At 30.9% G+C, this 13,832-nt stretch overlaps 1 protein-coding gene across 1 annotated transcript; it reads left to right on the top strand.

The window, feature by feature from the left end:
- The first annotated feature begins 4,025 nt into the window (after positions 1–4,025).
- LOC131164054 (pentatricopeptide repeat-containing protein At4g22760) lies at positions 4,026–7,087 on the top strand. The gene is made up of 2 exons (XM_058120993.1): positions 4,026–4,078; positions 4,156–7,087. The coding sequence occupies exon 2, from the start codon at positions 4,305–4,307 to the stop codon at positions 6,033–6,035; it is 1,731 nt and encodes a 576-aa protein (XP_057976976.1). The 5' UTR covers positions 4,026–4,078; positions 4,156–4,304; the 3' UTR covers positions 6,036–7,087.
- The last annotated feature ends 6,745 nt before the right edge of the window (positions 7,088–13,832 follow it).

Below are 13,832 nucleotides of genomic sequence, written 5' to 3' on the forward strand. Positions count from 1 at the left end.
AGCTTTTGAATATGTCAAATGGCTAAATTATTTGCAATAGGTTCAATCTATATGAAAATGCAAATGACCAGGAAACCTATGTGTTGAGATCCATAAGAAAAGAAGCTATGACACTGAAGTAGAATTTTTTATGACTTTTTGGTCCTCTAAGATAAAGTAAGTAAAGCCAAGTATAAATTATTGAAAATCTTAGAACACTCGGCTAAACTAGTGAAGAATAATTATAAAAAAAAGACATAAGAATATGATAAGTGCATAACTCAAGGGAAGCAAATTAACTTAAAAATATTATGGCTCTGAAAAATAAACATAATCACATTTGGTATCATATTTTGTATTTAGATTTGATATCAAGTAATGAATGATATGTGTAAATTCTTTTGTGCATATTTGATGCAACTTGTTAACCACATGAATTTTTTTTAAACTATACTAAACTAAATTTGTTGCATACTTGAAAATATTTAGGGAAGCTGAGCTCCATCCCTAGAGTAAGACCATAAAGAACTCATGTGTATCATAGTATTGCTATAGTTGGTCTAAAATATTTTACAATGATTGCTTATATGACTTTGAACTTGTAGTAAAATTAATCCTTGATAAGTATAAGCATTTCATTTCATCTACGCAAGTATTCAAATTCATAGGGGGGGCATCTAAAAATTATTTCCTATCTTATTATGCTTACCAATATTTCTTTTACTTAGATGTGCAGTGAACTTTCTGTGGCATGCACCCAATTATGATGATCCTATTGAATACTCTAAATGAAAAATATATTGTTTTGCTAAAAATTCCTTGAGTTAACCATATGATCTTGTTTTGCAATGCATTGATATAATTAAGATCTGTATGGTTAGTCTTTTTGGTTATAATTCTTTTCGGAATGTACTTAAAGAAAAAATCTAGAGCACAATTTGTTTTGAAGATCGAAAAAGGTGAGAAATATATATTAGAGTAAATTTTTTATGAGAACTAAAGCATTTTTTTTAAATTGCATAGTCTACAATGTGTATGAACTTAAATAAATAAAAAGGGGGAGATTTTTTCTGAGTTAAAATAAATACAGTTGCCTAGAATTATATTAGGTTACATAATTTAGGGGGAGCAACATCAATTAATATTCACAATTGGTTAGAAATTTCAAATTTGGCTTATTTGTTCACATTTGATATTAAACTCATAGCATGATGATTGCATGTTAAATGACACATGTCCTCACATAAACCTTTGAACTTTAAATGACTACTTTGCTTATCCATGTCTATGTAAATTGACACACTGTGTATGTTTACATTGAAATTTAATTCAACAACATAGGTTTGCATTAGCAAGGGGGAGAAGTAAATTAAATAACAAGGGAAAACATATTTCACAGTACAATTTTGAAATATAAAGGTTGCATATTTTTAAAAAGATGAGATATAATTATGTCAAAACATTTTTGTTCTATACCTTTTTGTTGATTTCAAAAGGGGGAGAAGAATATAACGTTATAGCAAAAATAGTTAGCAAAATTAGAAAATTAGCTTGTAAAAGTTTTTTTTTTTTTTTAATGCAAGGGGAGAAAAGAACATAAGTACATGAGTTATACATGCAAAACTATTGTCTATTTTACATTGTGCTAAATTTTATATTGTGCATTATTTGAGCCTTGTTAGGTGTAACTCATATTATATTTTTGCTCGTGTATTTGTCATTATCAAAAAGAGGGAGATTGTTGACCCTATAAGTCCAATCCTATTTTGATAATGACAAATTATTTGGTATTTGATATGTGCATTGAGAATGTGAGCAGGAACATTACTGTTAGGATATTGACCTAGGGTATCAATTTTAAAATACCAATCCACTTCCCCTCTTGGGATCACGGTAAAATTAACAATTGGTATCAGAGTCTCATAGCATTGACTTAAACGTTTTTGCTAAAGATCGGGATGACTCAATTTAGTGTATCCCTATTCGATGAAGGTCAGTCACTTTCTTGCCCTCCTGTGTTTTGTGGTGTCAGTTAATCCCACTGGAAAATCAGAATGAGCATTTTTATAAAATCTATGGACTTGAGGCCTGGCTGGTGATTGTCAAAGGAATTTGTATGCCAACTAATGAAAATGATATAAATTTATTACATGCGAATTCATATGTCATGAATTTATTATGCTTTAGAGACTAATACTTTTCATGAGATCATGGTTTGTGCTAGCACTAAGGAAATTTGGGATGAACTAGAAAGGAAATATGGAGAGTCCCAAGAGAATGAGACCACCACTCAGGAAGTGGTAAATAATAGGGCAATTGCTTTAACAGACAATAAGGTATATGTTCCTATCTTAGCCTTCGTAGATGATTCTTTTGCTGAATGCTATGATATGTCAAATGATGAATCATCTATTGAATTTCATGATAATTATGCCAATAATGCATGTGATGATTCTTATACTGAATGTTGCAATATATTGTATGATGAATCATCTATTGAATTTCATGATAATTATGCCAATAATGCATGTGATGATTCTTATACTGAATGTTGCAATATATTGTATGATGAATCATCTAGAATTCCTTGTGATAAATCTGTTAACAAAGCATGCATGGATTCATATGGTAGTTATAGAGATAAATCTTGTGATAAATCATATGTTGAAACTTATGACGAGAGCATGCCCTAGAACAAAGAATTAGAATGTACTTTATTTAAAATGCATAAACTTATAGTTAGGATGTCTAAGCAGAAAATAATCTTGAAAAATGAGAATAAAAGGATAGCAAAGCAATTAGATGAATTAAAAGATTATCATGCTATTCTAGAGAAGAAAAAGATTGAAAAGATATTGAATATTAACTGCTTGGAAGAAAATGAAAAGAAGAATCACGATATACCCTTAGGAGCTAAAGGACATAAATCTTTCTAAAAAGGTTCATTTTTTAAATCCCACAATTACAAAAATGTCTTATCAAGCAAAAATAAAATTTGCAAGCATAATCTTTCACGCATACATAAAACTTACTTATCTTGTAAAATGATGTGGCACATTTGGTTTAATTGTATATCTAGAAGTGTCAGCGGCTTGGAAAAAGAAATGATGTGGATAATCATGAAAGAAAACCTTTCGAGACCAAAGGAAGAAAGAAGTCAAATTAAAATTACATAACTCTTAGATTCTTCCTTAGTGCATAGGATTAGCTATAGGGGGTAGTGGTGTCTGTAGGCTTAGGAAGTGGTGCGTGCTTAAAATTTCAAATCTTAGTATATGCATTAACTATACACTATATTGAATACTAAGATCATTAGAAATTCAAGCAAATATGCAATTCAAGCAAGATATTCAATATGAACTCAATTCATTTATATCATAATAATTGGATAAAATATGAAAACATCGACTATAGCATACTTGAATGAAATCCACTTTCAAATGGACAAGGCTTTCTTACTTGATAAATAATTCTATATGCTTAACTCATGCTTACAGATACAACATATTAAGTTAAGCAACTATTGTCCATTGCACAGAGATGAGCTTTAGGGATCCATCATATTCTATATATCTTTAACCCTAATCTCATTAATCAAAACAAAAACATGGTCTGTTGAACCAAATGTAAGGATAATTACTTATATATCTTATGACAATGTCTAATCAAGTAATAACCTCTTGGATAATTTTAAAGTAAAATTTATGAATGATCAATAAATTTTGCCTAATTTTTATAGAGGTCTTGAATTTAGATAAGATATCATATAAAATTATAATAAATTTGTCCAAACCTATGCAAATTTAAATTTAAGATTTGAAATTGATACTTTCAAACACAATATTAGTTTAGTATTATATCAATATTGATGATTGAATTTTAATTTGCAGTATATTATAAACTAAACTTTCCATATTATTACAATGTCATCTAGGTTTCTTCGGTAACAAACAAAATTCTCCCTAGTCGATCATTCCAGTCAGCCCTCGTCATCGCAGACCCAAAAAATAAAATAAAATAGAAGGGTCAGCAAATAGATACAAAATGATAAATAGGAACAGAATGGGCTGAAGAGGTTATCAGAATGGCTAGCATTACGGTAACATTGCATATTGGATGGTGTTGAAACAATGTGTAAAATTCTAAAATTTGCCTACAATTTTGTTTTGATTGCAGCACAAGATCAATGGTTTGTCTGATTTCTGCATCGTTACAATCCTTCCATGATCTTCCCTTGCATGGATGTGGTTATGTGGATGCGAATCCGAATAGTTCAGACTTCAAACGACGCTCTCTCATGTTAGTAAACCTTGCCGTTCATCCAAATGTTGATCTCAAAACTAACAGCCCTGCTGTATAACTCTCGAACTGTGAACCAGGCAAGCCAAATCCATGCACAAGTCCTTGTCAATGGTCTTCACCAGATCGAGCCCCTATTGCTCCGCCGGCCGCTTCTCTCTGCAAGCGATTGTTCTCGAAGTATTGCACAGTATGCCCAGTCAATCCTTCACCATTTGCAAGAACCTGACGCTGTCTCGTGGGCTTGCAGTATTCGAATTCTCTCCCGGCACGGCCAATTCAAGGAGGCTTATGCTCTCTATGCTGAGATGCAGAGACGTGGACTAACTCCAGGAACATTTGCTTTATCTTCTGTTCTTAAGGCATGTGCTAGGCTTGTGAATAAGATTGGTGGGTTTTCAATTCATGCCCAGATTCATAAATACGGTTTCTGTGGTGGCGTTTACGTGCAAACTGCTCTTGTGGATTTGTACTCGAAGTTCGGTGATATGGTGGCTGCACAGATGGTGTTTGATGAAATGGGTGAGAGAAATGTAGTTTCATGGAACTCATTGTTATCTGGGTATTTGAAAGCTGGAGAGTTGAGTGTAGCTAGAAGGGTTTTTGATGAGATTCCGAGGAAAGATGTTATCTCCTGGAATTCAATGATTTCTGGGTATGCGAGCATAGGTGATATGGTGGGGGCATACTCTCTGTTTGGACAGATGCCGGAAAGAAATATAGCTTCTTGGAATGCAATGGTGAGTGGATACGTGGGCTCTGGGAACATTGAATTAGCGCGGAACATTTTTGATGCAATGCCTCATAGAAACAATGTTTCTTGGATTACTATGATCTCAGGATACTCAAAATGTGGTGACGTTGACTCTGCTCGTGAGCTATTTGATCGGATGGATGAGAAGGATCAGCTCACGTGTAATGCCATTATAGCTTGTTATGCTCAAAACAGCCGCCCAAAGAAGGCCATTGAGCTATTCAACAAAATGCTTGAACCAAATGGACGCATTCAACCAGATAAAATGACATTGGTTAGTGTTATATCTGCTTGTTCTCAATTGGGTGATGTGAGATTTGGGTCTTGGATCGAGTCATATATGAGAAAACTTGGAATTGAAATCGACAATCACTTGGCTACTGCTTTAATTGACTTGTATGCAAAGAGTGGAGGCATTGATAGGGCATATGAACTTTTCCATAACTTGGGAAAAAGGGATTTGGTTGCTTATACTGCAATGATCTTGGGATGCGGCATCAATGGTAAGGCAACTGATGCCATCAAGTTGTTTGATGAGATGATGGATGCCCATATTTGCCCAAATTTAGTCACCTTCACTGGGCTGTTGACAGCTTATAACCATGCAGGCTTGGTTGAAGAAGGCTATCATTGCTTTAACTCCATGAAGAAGTACGGACTTACACCGTCAGCTGATCATTATGGCATTGTGGTTGATCTATTAGGCAGGGCAGGAAGGTTACAGGAAGCACATCAGCTAATAATAAGTATGCCTATGCAGCCTCATGCAGGGGTTTGGGGAGCCTTGCTTCTTGCTTGCAGGTTGCATAACAATGTTGAACTTGGAGAGATTGCAGCAAACCATTGCTTTGAATTGGAACCTGATACAACTGGTTACTGTTCTCTTCTTGCGAATATTTATGCCTCTGTTGGGAGGTGGGAGGATGCCAAGAGATTGAGAAATGTTTTACAAGAAAAAGGATTTTCGAAGACTCCTGGCTGCAGTTGGATGGAAACAGCTTGACCCTTCCCTAATTTGAAATTGCCAAAACCATTGTATAGACCATAGTTCACATTGCTATTAGTTGCTGGAGGACAACTGATGTGGGATTCTTCACGCTCCAAATAAGATGAGGCAATGTGGTTGGGAATGCCTTGTAGATGAGCAACTCTACTCATGTCCCGAAATGTGGATGCATCTTCCCAAGGTGGAAGAGCCAATCCAGGCTATAGATCTGAGCTCTGCCGTATGTTCTTCAACATCTCCATGGCTTGTACCACTAGAAATATCCGTCTCATGCCTAGTTCAACATTTTGTTTATCAATGGGAAGAATCCACAGGAAATGTGAACCCTACAAACCCCCTCAATTAGTTGCCTGCCTTAAAAAAAAACCCGTCAGTAACTCGAGCATTAGAGAGTTCTTCTGAAGCCCCCACCTCCTGTCACCCTCTTTATCTTGCAAGCCACCATGGACCTGCTCAAGTCCCTCGCAGCTGGAATCAGCATCAAATTAGTTTGATCTTCAATGGACGTTGGATTTTTTATCACGACAAATTACTGGTGGGACCTGCTCAAGTCCCGCCTCCTGTCACCCTCTTTCAATTTCTGATCTTCAACGGACGTTGGGTTTTTGCTCGATTAGTTTGGATTGCAGTCGCACATTGAGGGGCTTCTGGGAGGGCTGATCACGACAAATTACTGGGACCTGCTCAAGTCCCACCTCCTTTCACCCTCTTTAAATTTCTGGTCTTCAATGGACGTTGGATTTTTGCTCGATTAGTTTGGATTGCAGTCGCATATTGAGGGGCTTCTGGGAGGGCTGATCACGACAAATTACTGGGACAAACCTCGTATATTATGTACTCAAAAGTTCCGGCTGCTGTGAGCAAGGGCCTGTTTGTGAGAAAAAGTTTTTTTTTTTTTTTTTTTTTTTTGTTTTAAAGAATTAAAATATGTCAAACTCTTTCTAGTTTTTTAATATTTATGTAGAAATACTGAAAAATTAAGAAGCAAACTGATTTTTGTGAGTTTTGAAAAAACTGAAAATAAAAAAAATAAAAAAAAATTTCTGCAAGTGAACAGAATTTAAATTTACTCTATCAACATCCTAGAATGGTGAACAAATTGAAACTGCTTTTTCCTTGACAGTATTGTTCCATTATCAATATTTATTTCTGACACCCGGCGATACTCCAAAATATATATATATATTTCTTTATTTCCTAGACGGGAGTACAAACATGGATTGTTCTTGTTGGCCATAAAATTGGGCTAGGGATTTTGTTTGAGAAAAAGAAAAAACTTTGTGGAGGATATTAAATTTGTATTGTATTTTTTTTATACCAAAAACTATTAAAAAGTGAAAATTTTATTTGAATGTAATTACAAATTATGAAAAATATTAAATTACTAACATGGAAAATAAGTCCGGTTTGGAACTCGAAAAATATAAACAAAAGGAAAGAAAAATATAAAAGAATTAGTGTTTCGTGTTTGCTATCAAATTAAAGTAAGAAGGAAAATATAAAATTCAACAAATTAATGAATACAATTTTTTATTTTGCACATAATTAATATTTAATTTTCTTAATGTTTAATCATGTGTGAGAATAATTTTTTTATTTCCAATACTATTTAAAATAGAGAGAAAATTCAATGGTTGTTCTTATGTTCTTTTCTTGTTTTTTAACTCAAACAAAATCATTGATCCAAATAGGCTCCAATAAGCAAGGATATTGTTTAAAGGAAAGGAAAAGAAGAGAAAAGAAAAATAAGAAGGAAATTTACTTTTTATACCTTTTTTTAATACCAAATATTATTAAAAAATAAATGTTTATTTTAATATAATAAAAAGAAAAAAGAAAATCAAGTGTTAATGATGTGTAAAATTAATTTTTTGTTAATTGATTTTGTATTTTTATTTTTATTTTCTTCCTTACTTTGTATGATAACTAAACATGAAAAAAAAATATTTAAAAAAAAAAATTCAAAGCATTCATTTTCTTTTATTTTTGGTAATTAATAAAAATAGAAAAGATAATAAAACATATATCGAATCAACAAACAAAATTTTAATTTTATATATTATTACTTTTTCTCTTAATTTTTTTTATATTAGAACAAAATTTTATTTTTAGTAGTATTTGAATATAAAGAAAATGTAATAAAAAATTATATTTGTTTCTTATTTTCCTTTTCCTTCTTTCCTTCAAAACAAAATTTGTGATCCAAACACTCTTTTACGCTTTGGGTTCAAACATACAACATTGAGAAAAAACATTTTTGAGAGGTCCTCCATCATCATGTCATCTCATGAGTGATGGTCTCAAATTACTCTTAACTTTGACATATGGGCATATTTTTGACTTAAAAAACATTAGATTAGACTACCTAATCATGTCATATTTTTGGATTATGAGTGAATTTCTAAAACTTTTTTACTCACGATGCTAATTATTACTTTAAAATTAGTCAAAATGTCACCTTATCATCTTACTTTCCTCTCGACTCTCCTTACCCACATCTCTCTCTCTCTCTACTAATCTTTTTTTTTTTTTTTCTAGTCAACTTCTTTTTTGTTCCCTTTTCTACACCGACAACCATTAAGACACTCTTGTAAGGAATAATTTTTTTTTTTTATTACTGACTGGATATCCACGCGTCCTTAAATTAAAATTTCCACCTTAAATGCTATTTCTTAGAAACAATAAGGTTAGTTAAATAAAATTTGATGGAATTAGGCATTCATATCAAATAATTTCGTACACTTTTTATATGAAAATGTTTGTGAATCAAAAAATGCTGAGTGATGTGGGTCCCACGTCATAGTCATGTAGAATGGTCGATACTCGTTCGGTTTGGAAAGAGGGACCGTGCGGTGGGATAAATCCACGGCCGGCGCCCCCTAATCAGACCTGTGATGGCCCAAAATGATTGGCCCAATACCTCCTATCCATAAGCCTTGCTTTAAATTGTGCACTGTTGACTTTGTGTCATGTTTAAAGAATTAAATACATACACGTAGAGGGCATCAATACGGGTCATGCTTAACGGATTAGACAGATTATTGGGTGAGAATATTATACTCATTCAAAATATAGATTTATGATGATTCGAATCAGATAATTTATGGCCGATGCTAGATATTATTTAATAAACAATTTATTTTATAACATAATAGCTAAAATTAATTTAAAAATTATAATTTAATAATTATTAAAAATTTAATAATTAATCATAGAATTATAATTTCTTTTAAATTTTTTAGAACATGAATTTAGAGGCTTTTGTTTTGATCATGAGAAAATTAAATATTTGAGTTTGAGTTTAAACGTGGGCATGGGGCTAATGCAGAGGTGCATATAGTAGCACAAGAGTTGGGAGTGTGGAGTCAGATCTTGACTAATAGAGTTTATGCTAATTGAATTAATGTTATTGGATTTTCGATGAATTTAAAGTTAGTTGTTAGTGGATAAACTGATATTTATTGGATAAAATTTCAAATCTGCTAAGCAACTCATTTAAAGGCAAATAAAAAAAGATTAAATTATATTCAACTCATTAAATGTGCGGATCAGTTTTGAGTTGGTTTAAGAGGGTCGAATTTGGTTCGGATTAACTCGTTTTTATCTATTTTGCCAAATTACATACACCCACCCCCAAACTTTTTTGTTGGTTAATCTTTGCTTCATAGTTCATATGATATCCCTATCTTAAAGCCTTTTTTTTCCCCCATGTTAAGGTCCATTTGGATGTACAATTTTATTTAGAAAAGGAAAGAAAAAAAATAGGAAGGAAAATTTCTATTATTATGTCTTACATAAAATATATATAAAAGCATATTAAATTTTAAAAATAAAAAAAATTAATATAATTAACAATTAAGTTAAATTAAATCCTAGAGATGTAAGATTAATTTTTTATTCAATTTGGTACATTTTTATTTTTTAGATTTAAATTGTAATAATTAAATATGAGAGAGTGAAATCTTTCATATTTTTCTTTTATTTCTCTATTATTTTTTGAATGCCAAAAAGAAACCTAAAGTATATTTACTTGTAAAAATGAGTTATACTTAAACATTTTTTTAGTTATTTTGAAAATTAGAAAACGTTCGTTTATTTTGCAGTTTTCTACAACATTAGCATAAAAAAAATCTTTAAAAAATTATTAATATTCACTTGCAGGAAGTAGTTTTATTTTCTATCTCTAGATTTTAATATAATTACTATTTTTTTAGTTTTCTAAATTTGGGTCGATATTAGAAAACTATATTTTTATTGTTTTTAAATTTCTTGATTTGTTACATAAATTTTAAAAAACAATATGATATTTTGATAATTATTAAGAAATCTCGAAATAAAAAATTTATTTTCCACTACTAAACAAACCCATTATTTGCTATCTTTTTTAATATAAAATTGGAAAAATGTGTAATTTTTGTAATTCGTTGGAAGACTGAAACATGGAAAATCTAGGAATCATTTAGTTGTGGGAAATAATTTTTATTTATTTTTTAATAATTACAAAAGGTGGCTAGCTAATTTTTTAATTGTATAACATTTGTATAAAAAATTTTGATAAGCATTAAACAACAAAGAGTTTTGGTACAATTTGTTTGTGGAAATAGTTTTATTTTTTATATTTAATATTTCAAATAATTACATAAAACAATTACATTTTTTCTCCAATTTTCTAAATTTATAAATTAATTAAAGTTGAAATATTTTTTTATTATTTTCTAAATTTATGATTTCTTATCCTACATTTGGGAGCATAGAATTTAGATCTTGGGTTTAAACAAAATATAACATAAAATTATATTGTTTTTCTTTCAAATTGACACGAAATTCAAATTCAAGTCCCAAAATACATGCTCCCGGGCACTACCTTGCATAATTTTTTAAAAAATTTTAAAAATTTATATTTAAATTATAAAATAGAATAAAAAATGCTTCGCATAGCTAAACAAACTCTTTATTTTCATTTTTATTTTACTCATAACCAGCAAAATGTTAATCATATAGTTTTTCATTATATTCCAATATATAAAATATTTCCTAAATGTTCTAAACTTTTAATGCATAACATGAAACATGGACTAAAAATGTTTAGTCCATGAAATAAGTGCACCCAAACTTCTGCTAGGCCACTGTCGGCACCAAAACTTAATTTCATACATAATGTTATATAATTTTAAATCTGAATCGGTCTTTACTAAGTTTGCTATGGACAAAAAGCTTTTTGACTTGTATAACGTATTGTTTGTTGTTTCATTTGACTGTTAATTTAGACTAAAAATTATGTTGGCTCATCTTGAAAATTATTCTCTCGCCTTCAATCCAAAAAAGATCTTCATAGGCGGTATGGTACGGCGTGTAGTTCTCTTATGGGACAAGTAGAAATATGCTATCAAATCATGTAAATTATCGTATTTTTCCCTTCTTCTTCTTTTTTCTTTCTATGTTATATGTGTAATGCATAATCCTATAATGTAAATCGTTGCTAGAAGCTGCATTATTACATTACGCTAGACTACAAAAAAAACTCATCGACTTTTGAACATAGATATATTTTTAAGTACAAAAAAAAATGTACTATTCCACTAAAAAAACCCTTAAATTTACTATTTACACTAGAGATGGACAAAAATTACCAAAAAATCGAAAATCACACTAAAACTGCACCGAAATCACAAGCCGGTTGTTTGGTATTTGGTTTCGATTTCAGTTTTCAATTTTGGAAAATCTCAATTTCAATTTTAAGACATAATTGAACCGAAAAACTGATAAATCAAATTAAATATAAATTATATATATTAATTAATTAAATTTATATATGCGTAAGAATATTATTGGTCTGTATCCTAGCTTTAGTAGGCGGTGAAATAGTGGAATATGAACCAAATATAAATTTCTGAATCTTATTTCTCATTTCATTTCTCACTCTCACTTCTCAGATTTGATTCGTCTAAAGGTCGAAGGGATTAAGGAAATAAGGTGTAGACACCCTAATTTTTTCGGTCTTATATAACAAAAACAAATAGTGTAAAAAAGAGGAAATACAAAATAATGGAAAATATAGGGAAATGAATTTTACAATAATAAAAAAAATTAAAAACAAGAGGTGGGCCAACAATCTTTAGTCTTCAAGTTAAGCCTACGAAGAGAGAAATGAGATATTAAATATGTGCAAAAATAAAAAATAAAGGTGATTGGCAGATTAATTTAAAAATTGAAATTTTGATTAATCAAATCGTAATTTGCTTTAAAATTCAATTGAGCAAACAAAAATTTATTAGTTAATCAAATTTAATTCAAATTACCCCTTCAGGCCTATAAATAAAGGCTTCTAAAGTAAGGGGAGAACACATAGTAATAGAGTCATCAAAGGCTACGTCCATGGAGAGACAAGCATATAGGCAATCAGAGAGATTCATAGACAATCAGGGAGTGTAGTAACTCGGGAAAAAAATTATTATTATTAATCAATTAATTAATTAAATATTATTAAATTAAAGTAATTAAATAAACAATAGGATGGGAATATAAGTATATATATATATATATATATATGAAAACTTAACTATTAAATTTTCCTAAGAGGAATCATAAAGGCATCTCTGCTTCTCCAGCTCTCTTTACGCCTCTCTCTCTCTCTCTCTCTCTCTCTCTCCTCTTCACCTGCCATCTCTCTCTCTTCTCGATTTCTTTAGCTAAACGTGCGCAGATTGAAGAACGGATAATACCCTTAAATTCCATTCTCCACCACCAATATTTAAACCGGAGTGGATTTGTCTTAGGAGCATCATAGGCACCACTTCTAGAATAAGGTAAATTATCTCTCTCTCTCTCTCTCTCTCTCTCTCTCTCTCTCTCTCTCTCTCTCTCTCTTCAATTTCTCCCAAATCTTTAGCCAAACTGACGATCAGAAACCACCACAATGATCTAAGAGTGTTTCTCTATAAGTCTAGCGGAGTAGATTTTTGAGCTGAGTTTTCCAGGCACCACTCCAAGGTTAGGGTAAGATTTAGGGAATTAAACAAATTTGATGTTTTTGGGAGTTTAATCATTTATTTGGAGTTTGTGGGCCTAGGAAATGTTAAAATAGTATTTTATTTGGGATTGAATTGATTAAATTAGGATTTATGAATTCAGGGTTCGTGTGAGTGTCGCATGCACAGTTTTGAGATCCCTGCAAGCGTAGCTTTAGGAAACCAAGTAAGAGGAATAAATTAAGTCAATTGTTTTGTAAATTTTACCGGTTAAAATGGAAATTATATGTGTTTGTATATGAATATCATGCAAATTTTGAAAGCCAGCCATTTAAACAGAGGGTTTTGAGCCTAGGGTTGTGTTAATAGCTATTATTTTCAAAAATGAACTGATTAAAATAAAGAAAAAAGCTACAGAATTTAAGTAATGGATTCTATGGATAATTTGACTACTTGAAATGATTGGTTGGAGTTGTTTTATATTTTCTAAAATTTGTCAAGGTGAGTAGGGTTAATTATCTCCGTTTTTCTTATTAACGCTTATTTTGAGTATTAGATAAATTGTGGAGATAATTTAACCTATATTTTCAATAAAGCAGATAATGAACATGAATTGACTTATTATTTCAGTAGTTATATAAATATATGTGTATCATTCAAATCGTGAGGCATGAGAAAAAACGAAAATACTGTATTGAGTTATGAAATATGTATAATATCTTGAAATACTGAAATGCATTGGGATTATATTGTATTTAGAATTGTTTAATTAGAGCAGAATATTAATGCTAAATTGTAATGTATGGTTTGAGATATTTGGTAGACC

Source organism: Malania oleifera, chromosome 9, assembly GCF_029873635.1.
Source record: "Malania oleifera isolate guangnan ecotype guangnan chromosome 9, ASM2987363v1, whole genome shotgun sequence".
NCBI classification, from domain to species: domain Eukaryota; kingdom Viridiplantae; phylum Streptophyta; class Magnoliopsida; order Santalales; family Ximeniaceae; genus Malania; species Malania oleifera.

Bases quoted from the DNA above. Each gene is read 5' to 3' on its own strand.
- LOC131164054 (XM_058120993.1), top strand. From the start codon at position 4,305: ATGTTGATCTCAAAACTAACAGCCCTGCTGTATAACTCTCGAACTGTG.